The following is a 10685-nucleotide window of genomic DNA, read 5'->3' on the forward strand; positions in this document are numbered from 1 at the left end:
TAGTTAGTTAGTCAGTTAGTAAGTTAATTTGTTAATTCATAAGTTAGTTAGTTAGTTAGTATCGTTCAGTAGTTAATTCGTTAGTTAGTCAGTCAGTTAGTTGGTTGGTTAGTTAGTTAATTATTTGTTTGTTCATTAGTTAGTTCAGTTTGTTCATTCGTTAGTTAGTTAATTGAAACATGACAAATTGTGTTAACTTATTTAAAATATATAATAATAATAATCTGTTATTGGGGTCATAAACATAAACTCAGGGACAACAAGGTTGTTTTTCTGAGATGGCTCTTGATTTGATCAGCAGGTCTGGAGCAGCTCTCGCGGGTCCCAGGAGACGCTGCTGTTGTCTGGAAACAAACACACCTCGAGCTTCAGGATGATGAGCACGACCGCCTCATCCGGCTGAGTGAAGCGTTGATCCTGCAGGCTTGTGATGCTCAGAGCTTTTAAATGTGTGAATGATCTGTTCTCTCCTTTGACATCTGTAGATTACACTGAGAGACCGCAAACACACGACAAGAATCTGGCCATACAATTTCAGCATAATTCACCTGATTAACCCTCTCTATGCAGTTATAACTCTTCTGCAAGGGAAATGTCATCTGATGCACGACAGCAGTTATTCCCAAAGCTTTATAAAACCTTTTTTTTTTCCCATTTTTGCCTGTTCCACAATATAATTCAACTATTTTTTGGACATTTGACACACAAAAAAACAAATCATCCATCATTTTCTGCCAGGATAATTGTCTATTAATTTTTCAGACATTTCCTCTAACCCTAAGTAATAAGTATTACAATTTTATTGAAATAAAAAGTAATTTTTGTCAAAATGTAATAAAATATTGAGCTTATAGTGTAATATTTTTTACATTAAATGTACTGCATTATAAACTCACCAATAATAATAAAAATAATAATTTGAATCTTTTGCATTTGACTGCATTTGCAAATGTATTGTAAAAGCTATTACAGTTATGACAATATGGTGAGTTTATAATATAATACATTTCTCATAATGTAAAAATTGTTATTACATTAAATTAAATAAAAGCAAATAAATACATAAAATAAAACACTAAAACAGTCAAATCTGGTCAGTTTCGTCTGTAGGCTGGTTTGAGACTCGCTTTAACGAGTTAAGTAAAGCATCATAGCAATGACAGAAAGAAGATTTATCTGTCAAATTCAGATTCAGAACAAAAACAAACACAAATGATGGCTGGAAGACTGTAAGATGCTTGCCATTGACACCCAAACAGGTCTAATTTACATCTCGACACCAAAACAAGTTCGTGTGTGTGTGTGTGTGTGTGTGTGTGAGAGAGAGAGAGAGAGAGAGAGAGAGAGAGAGAGAGAGAGAGAGAGAGAGAGAGAGAGAGAGAGAGAGAGAGAGAGAGAGAGAGAGAGAGACTGCAGATCGTCTTCGCATCGCTATTGGCTTCTTGTTTCTCCGCCGCGCGCACCTCTCACGCGCAGTGATGCTCGCACCTGGCGAAGGGCGGAATACCCGCAGCATCAGCATCAGCAGCAGCGCATCTCCATGACGACAGCGCTTCCAGCATGGTGCAGAAATCCCGCAACGGCGGCGTGTATCCTGCCCCGCAGGCCGAGAAGAAGCTGAAGGTGGGCTTCGTGGGGCTGGAGGCGGGCGCGACGGAGTCCAGCCGAGACGGCGCGCTGCTGATCGCGGGCGCCGAGGCGACGAAGCGCGGCAGCATCTTGAGCAAACAGCGCTCCAGCATCTCCGGGAAGAGGCCGCCGAAGCGCAACGCGTTCTACCGACGCCTGCAGAATTTCCTCTATAATGTGCTGGAGAGACCGCGCGGATGGGCGTTCATCTACCACGCTTACGTGTGAGTATCTGCAGCTTTACGTGGCCATCAAAACAACGCATCTGAAGGCTCTCTCTCTCTCTGGCATCGTCCTCTCCTCGCGCGCTTTTGTTCTCGCACTTGGCGAGATGTTTACAGGGTGGCGGATTGTACCCAAAAACCCTCGCATGTATTGTTTAGTGCCGAGGCTGATGCTCCTCGGGGGAAAGCGCGTCGTGGTTCATATATTTGGCAGAACTGTTCCAGTAGATGCTGGTGTTACTTTCCCCCGGTTGAGAATAGTTCGATTTGGGATCACATTTGCCCCAAGAACCCTACGATCCTGAAATCCTTCATTGTGTTAGGGTTAGGTCTGCTGCACTTCTCATGTGCATTTCATGCTTTTTCTTTTCCTTTTGCTTATTATATTATTAGAAGATTCAGCTACACTTTATTTTAAGGTGTCATTGTTACAGTGTTAAGTACTGAGTAATATTTACTAACTACATGTACTTACTATAGGGTTAGGGTTTTGGTTTAGTTGCATGTAATTATGCATAATTTGCTGTTATTACTATGGTAATAACACTGTAAAAGAAAGAGTTAAAGCTTTTTAATGGTAATAGTTGAGTTTAGAGCCATTAGAGTTAAAAGCTTTGTTCATTCGAATCGTTGGATTTAGAATCACATCTTGTGTTCAGAGATGAACTGATGTGTTGTGGTGTTGAAGTACTTGAGACCGGTTTTAAGACCATTTTTTGACGGTCTCAGACTAAGAGGACTCAGGATTTTGTTTCAAGACCGGTCAAGACCACGACTGGGATATCACTAAACTGCCGGAGCATTGCCTGATTTATTTATTGACACACTGTAAAAATGAATCATGGGTCTTGTAATGTTCACAAAATAAACTGTGTATATTTTCTTGATAAAATGGTGGTTCGGTGTTATATAGAAAATATTGAGAACATTTCACTAATAAAACCAATACATTTTCCAAAAGACTTTAAGGAAATGTAAACACACTGATATTTGAAAGAGTTTCTGTTATGTTGAAGTTTTGACCGTTACCATTGTGCAGAAGAGTAGAGCTTATGGATAACTGCATGTGTATTAATATTATAAAGCATGTTGCTTTGTTTAATGAGCAATAACTTTGCTAATGCCCGTGCAGTGATCAGTTTGTTTCTACTTGTGCTGTACAGTCTATTAACTGTATAACCAAACTCAAAGTCAAATATAAACTGGTCATTTCCATTCACTCTAATCTATACCATTTTTTTAAAGTCAACCTAAAATAAATAAGCACATTTCACTTAAAATATTAAATGATTGTTTCATAGACTAAATCATTTAGGAGATTTTGCATGATTTATTCAGATGGATTCCATTAAAGAACCCAAGCCAAAACTGCTCAAAAATATTATGTGTAATATTGTTACCATCATTTTTTTGAAGTAAATAGCACATTACATTTTTTACAGTGCATCATTAATGTGATTGGATGTCAAACTCACTGCTTCAGATGCAATCATTGAATTATTTCTAATATCATTTATTTATTGTGCTGGTTCAGAAATTAATTGGGTCAAAAATGACACCAAAAATTAATACAAATGCTCACAAAATTCAAGATATTGTTGCAAAAAGTTCTTGTCTAGATCTGGATTTATAACGTGATATAATTAACCAATATCACGAGCGAGAGAGCTTTCACTAATCTGAGCACGACTGCAAACATGATATTACTTTAACAAACGTTCAATCTTTAAAAAAAACACACATTATCCTCAACATTATTTATGCGTTTGTAATTTACCAGTTCAGATCTTCTGTATCACCTCTGTAGCTCAAAGGTGAATTTTGTTGTTAATGATTTCATTTAATTGGTAACAGCTCTAGTGTCTTATTCTAATTATATTTATTATAAGTCATTTCTCAGGTAGTAATATGGATCTCTATGAATTTAAGGAGTGCTGGTCTGGTCTTGTGGACTCAACACACATTGGTCTTGTGGTCTTAACACACATTGGTCTTGTGGTCTTAACACACATTGGTCTTGGTCTCAACACACATTGGTCTTGTGGTCTTAACACACATTGGTCTTGTGGTCTTAACACACATTGGTCTTGTGGACTCAACACACATTGGTCTTGTGGACTCAACACACATTGGTCTTGTGGACTCAACACACATTGGTCTTGTGGTCTCAACACACATTGGTCTTGTGGACTCAACACACATTGGTCTTGTGGACTCAACACACATTGGTCTTGTGGTCTCAACACACATTGGTCTTGTGGACTCAACACACATTGGTCTTGTGGACTCAACACACATTGGTCTTGTGGTCTCAACACACATTGGTCTTGTGGTCTCAACACACATTGGTCTTGTGGACTCAACACACATTGGTCTTGTGGACTCAACACACATTGGTCTTGTGGACTCAACACACATTGGTCTTGTGGTCTTAACACACATTGGTCTTGTGGTCTCAACACACATTGGTCTTGGTCTCAACACACATTGGTCTTGTGGACTCAACACACATTGGTCTTGTGGTCTCAACACACATTGGTCTTGGTCTCAACACACATTGGTCTTGTGGACTCAACACACATTGGTCTTGTGGTCTCAACACACATTGGATTTGGTCTCAACACACATTGGTCTTGGTCTCAACACACATTGGTCTTGTGGTCTCAACACACATTGGTCTTGTGGACTCAACACACATTGGTCTTGTGGTCTCAACACACATTGGTCTTGTGGTCTTAACACACATTGGTCTTGGTCTCAACACACATTGGTCTTGTGGACTCAACACACATTGGTCTTGTGGTCTCAACACACATTGGTCTTGTGGTCTCAACACACATTGGTCTTGTGGTCTCAACACACATTGGTCTTGGTCTCAACACACATTGGTCTTGTGGACTCAACACACATTGGTCTTGTGGTCTCAACACACATTGGTCTTGTGGTCTCAACACACATTGGTCTTGTGGACTCAACACACATTGGTCTTGTGGTCTCAACACACATTGGTCTTGTGGACTCAACACACATTGGTCTTGTGGTCTCAACACACATTGGTCTTGTGGTCTTAACACACATTGGTCTTGTGGTCTCAACACACATTGGTCTTGTGGTCTCAACACACATTGGTCTTGTGGTCTCAACACACATTGGTCTTGTGGACTCAACACACATTGGTCTTGTGGTCTCAACACACATTGGTCTTGTGGTCTTAACACATATTGGTCTTGTGGTCTCAACACACATTGGTCTTGTGGTCTCAACACACATTGGTCTTGTGGTCTCAACACACATTGGTCTTGTGGTCTCAACACACATTGGTCTTGGTCTCAACACACATTGGTCTTGTGGTCTCAACACACATTGGTCTTGGTCTCAACACACATTGGTCTTGTGGACTCAACACACATTGGTCTTGTGGTCTCAACACACATTGGTCTTGTGGACTCAACACACATTGGTCTTGTGGTCTCAACACACATTGGTCTTGTGGACTCAACACACATTGGTCTTGTGGTCTCAACACACATTGGTCTTGTGGACTCAACACACATTGGTCTTGTGGTCTTAACACACATTGGTCTTGTGGTCTTAACACACATTGGTCTTGGTCTCAACACACATTGGTCTTGTGGACTCAACACACATTGGTCTTGTGGTCTCAACACACATTGGTCTTGTGGTCTCAACACACATTGGTCTTGTGGTCTCAACACACATTGGTCTTGGTCTCAACACACATTGGTCTTGTGGACTCAACACACATTGGTCTTGTGGTCTCAACACACATTGGTCTTGTGGTCTCAACACACATTGGTCTTGTGGACTCAACACACATTGGTCTTGTGGTCTCAACACACATTGGTCTTGTGGACTCAACACACATTGGTCTTGTGGTCTCAACACACATTGGTCTTGTGGTCTTAACACACATTGGTCTTGTGGTCTCAACACACATTGGTCTTGTGGTCTCAACACACATTGGTCTTGTGGTCTCAACACACATTGGTCTTGTGGTCTTAACACACATTGGTCTTGTGGTCTCAACACACATTGGTCTTGTGGTCTCAACACACATTGGTCTTGTGGTCTCAACACACATTGGTCTTGTGGACTCAACACACATTGGTCTTGTGGTCTCAACACACATTGGTCTTGTGGTCTCAACACACATTGGTCTTGTGGTCTCAACACACATTGGTCTTGGTCTCAACACACATTGGTCTTGTGGTCTCAACACACATTGGTCTTGTGGTCTCAACACACATTGGTCTTGGTCTCAACACACATTGGTCTTGTGGACTCAACACACATTGGTCTTGTTCTCGAGTTAGGTGGTCTTGACTACAACACTAGTGTTTGGCTCTTGTTCTTCTCTTACATGACAAATAACTGTCATCTGCTGCACTTATGTTGTGCATTTCATGAATTTAATGCATGCTTGTTTTAGCAACTGAAGATTTCCTTCTGGTTGCTTATTAAAAGCATTTTTTATTGGTTATAATAGTTTGGTTTAGTAGAACCCTGGACTCATGTCGTCTCCCGTGTTGTTGTTGTGTGTCTCATGCAGTTACAGATGTTAAATGGGATTGTTCAGCAACAGAATTTGCTTCTCTATTACTTTATCTCTGAAAGCTTGCTATTAATAGTGATTCACCCTGAGAATCTTTCTCAGATTATGTCGAGGTTGAAGGTTCTCGTTACAAGCCGAAGAAACCCAATCTGATGCCGTTTAGAGGCACATCTTATGCTATTTGGTTTCAACTTTTCCTTGTCTAAACTTGGCCAGAGCCCTTGAATTTCCATTAAAACCCTGCAGACTGTTGCAGCGTCGCTCCTCATTCTCTCTGTAACATCCAGACCTGGATTATAAACCGAAAGGCTGAGTAACAAACACCCGCGATCACCAAAACATGCTGTAAAAACACACTTGCACTGTTTAATCAACATCTGATCAGTGTCTGCATCAAATTACCCCTGCAGTCGAGCGCTTTGGCAGTACATCTGTTCCATGCATAATAGTGTGGCGTTTGATAAAATGCAGTTGCAAAGCTTAGATGATGTATTTAGGGATGTCAGCTGCTCACTAGCGGCTCTGTATCTTCACAGCGTCCGGCCGCGTCTAATCTCACTCCATTAGGCGTGATCAGCGGCTCATTGAAGGCAATGTGAGTCTGTTTCAGCACCACAGCATGTGGACAGCTCCCAACAAACACAATTCAGCTAAACAGAATTTACACCAGATAAAGGCATGGATGTGTGGGGGGTTTCCGGTCTGCAGTGGTCAGTCTCTATCAAAAGTGCTCAGATGAAGGACCAGTGGAAAACCGGCCACAGGGTCATGGAGGACCAGTGGAGAACCGGCCACAGGGTCATGGAGGACCAGTGGAGAACCGGCCACAGGGTCATGGAGGACCAGTGGAGAACCGGCCACAGGGTCATGGGCGGCCGAGGCTCATTGATGCCCGTGTGGTCGATCAAACAGACGAGCTACTGGAGCTCAAACTGCTCCAGAAGTTAATGCTGGTTCTGATAGAAAGGGCTCAGAATACACAGAGCATCTCAGTTTGTGGAGTATGGACCAGTCAGGGTGCCCATGTTGACCCCTGTCCACTGCCCAAAGCACCATTTTGTCAACCAGTCATATGTCTCCATTGATTTTTAATTACAGAGCTCTACAATTAAGTTCTTAATCATTACAATCAGAGAGCTCTCTGATTCAAATCTTACTAGGAAAAACACATTAAAGACGTATCCTTTCAGAGCTTTGTTATTGAATTAGAGAGCTCTGCAACTGCATTTTTACTAGTAAGAATTGAATTGTAGAGCTCTCTACATGGGCGTCACTAGGCCCTTTTTAGGCCCCTAAACTTCTGTCCAGCCTCCCTAAAAAATGTGTGATTAACCTTTCAAACATATGAAACTGGCGGGAGGCTTCGGCTTCGGCTTCGTCCCGTCTTTTAATCTGCGTTAATCAGTGTGTTCTTCAATCCGAGCAGAGCGCACGTCAGAAGCAGAGGTGTGTGTGTTGATCTGAGCTCTCATTGGTCTGTCACCGCTCGTCAATCTCAACATATTTGAGAAAACCAATCAAATCAGAGTAGGCGGGCTTTATGTTCACAGAAGCTGCTGAGGCTGAGCTCGAATTTTAGCTGCGCAACTCGACGTCAAGTGCGAGATATGAAGCTAAACTAAACATTTCATATTTGACAGCTGCTTCTGTAAGTCAGAAATGTTAAACAAATGACAAAAATATTCATGCAAATTAATAAACTTTTGTCTAATTTCGCCATTTTGATTCGAAATAGGCCTATGTAATGTCATTTATAATATAATTAACAAACAAGAAATATTAACAAAGACATTTTCTTCAGATTAGGCATACGATTAATAATGAATGTGTGCATATTGTGAATTAATTTAATACATTTAGTTACCTAGCTTTCCTGTTAGCCTTCAGTAAATTAACATGTCTACGAAAATGATTCATAAAACATATAAATATCCGTTAAACATATGTTTACTGTCTTCACTGACGAAAATGGAGAAACTTTATCAGTCATATCTGCCCACTGACATGGTGTTCAAGTTATTGTTATCTCATTTTTTGCCGTTCAGAACATCTTAAACTGCACATGTGTAGATCATAGAAATCAACATGTTCTCGAGGGAGGAAGCCTCTGAACCTCACAGTGGGATCTCAGTGATTATAAATCTGCCAATATTGTATGATTAAGGGATGTACAATATGGTCAAGCAGAATAAGGCATTAATATTTGCTTTATAAGTAATAATAAACAGCCAATATCCTAATATGCATACTAATAAGTTAATAGTGAGAATTGGACCCTAAACTAAAGTGTTACCATTTTTTTTTTCATACCCTCACTGAATGAAAATCCTAGAATCGGCCCTGGCTCTCTAAATGTAATTCTTACTAATACAAATGCAATTACAACTAATAACGCTGAGAATATTTTAAGCTAAAACAGCTTGCCATACAGCTGTAGATTTATCTTTTTTCCTCCATTTCCCCATATTTCTCAACTTCCTTCCTATCGGATGTAGTAATTTCTCTTTATCTGGTTTACTCATTATCATAATTAGGTTTAAATGAGCAGTGGACCTATTAGTCAATGTTGTCATGATCACTGGATAATGGTCACATTAGCAGGCGTGTGGGTGTAGATTGCGGATTAGTTCCTCCAAAGCTTTCTCTCAGTGCCATAGTCGTCTTAGTGTTATGTCAAAGCTACTAAGCGTGTGTGTAAAACTGCTTTGGGAGAGTGTGTATGGAAAAACAAAATATAAATGAAAGTAAAATGAGTGTTAAAAAGGTGTTTTTTGAAAGCTCTTGTGTTTTTGCAGCAGATGCGTCTAACCGCTGTGTGTTTCTGTGGCTTTATAAGGTTGTGTATGAGTATAAAACATGTTGACAGGAAACTGCAGAGTAACACACTAAAGTCAGCAAAAACTGCTAATCATAGCAGACAGTTTGGAAACCGGAGAGGAAGAGTTGAATAAAAAAATCGACTTGAAACTGTTTCAGAGGTGCTGATGTTCAGCAAATACCAGCCGTGGAGTTTAGATGTGTGTGTTTCACAAAGCACACGCTGCTGAAGCTTTCACACACTCAAAACAACTCCAGACCGGGAAAAATATGCTAGTCAAATTTCAAATTTTACAGTTTGACAACTTAAATTTACAGTAAAAAACAGAACAGAAATAATGTTGATATACCAAATGACTTTTTTACCTTTATAAAACACTGATAATCACCTTCAAATCACAGCTGGAGAAGAGAAACACACATGAAGAATCAAAGTTCATCACTAACTGATATAGAAAGTGCACAATCATACAAAACACCATCCTGGTGTCACATGACACTAAAATAATGCAGTAAACATTCATTTAACAATATATGATGTAACATAAAACCCTAATGTACATAACTGATAACACAAAACTAAGAAGAAACTGTTGTTTTCATCAAATGTGAGGTGTGGCACGCACAGAATGGGAATGACAGATTTTCCAAAAACAGTATTTTACTGGATTATTCCATGAAATAAATGAATAGAGTAAGCACACACACTGTTAACCAATTAAGCAGCATTTACACAGTATTTCACATTACAATTACATTTAAAGCTGCGATGAAAGGGCCCTCGCACCCGTGCCACCGCCACCGCTGACTTTAGAAAGCAGAGCAGTGTTCATTTTCACAGCATATTTTGATTTAGTCTTAGTCTTTTGACTAAAATGCCATTTAGTTTTAGTCATATTTTAGTCGCCTGAATTGTTTTAAGTCTAGATTCAGTCTCCTAAAATCTAATGAGTTTAGTTATATTGTAATACATTAAGCATTTAAGCATTACATAACCGACTGTCACTTGAACTGACATTTTGACATCATTTTGTTTTTTACATTAAAAATAAACGAAAGCTCAATTCACTTTTAAAAACATCTATATAGTTTTTATAACTTTGTATTTGTGTTTTAGTTAGTAGGCCATATCAGGTTAAGCTAAAGCTTCAAATAAGTGTGTTACTTTTACTGTATATAGTATAATACATCATTTGACATGCAGTGAGTTCCTTTACTCAGGTGTGTGTGAAGTGGAGTGTGAGGATGAACCTCTGAGCTCTGGTGTGATGAATATGAAGACATTGAGCTGTAAACATGAGCTTTATGTGGTCTTTTGAGCGCTGCTGTCTTTCTGCAGCCGGCGTCAGCAGTTTCCTGATTAATACCCATCATTATAGAGCCAGGTGTGTGTGTGTGTGTGTGTGTGTGTGTGTGTGTGTGTGTGACCTCTCAGCTCAGGT

At 39.9% G+C, this 10685-nt stretch overlaps 1 protein-coding gene across 6 annotated transcripts in view; it reads left to right on the plus strand.

Moving 5' to 3' along the window:
- Positions 1-1560: 1560 nt before the first annotated feature.
- kcnq2b (potassium voltage-gated channel, KQT-like subfamily, member 2b) overlaps positions 1561-10685 on the plus strand; it is a gene marked incomplete at both ends in the record, with an annotated part of 81670 nt that continues 72545 nt past the window's right edge. For all 6 annotated transcript variants that reach the window (XM_079840327.1, XM_079840328.1, XM_079840331.1 and 3 more), the window contains one exon: positions 1561-1853. In XM_079840327.1, the coding sequence (XP_079696453.1) occupies positions 1561-1853 (293 nt within the window). The remainder of the gene's footprint in view (positions 1854-10685) is intronic.

The sequence above is a fragment of the Gobio gobio genome (genome assembly GCF_949357685.1).
Source record: "Gobio gobio genome assembly, chromosome: 17".
Classification (NCBI taxonomy): domain Eukaryota; kingdom Metazoa; phylum Chordata; class Actinopteri; order Cypriniformes; family Gobionidae; genus Gobio; species Gobio gobio.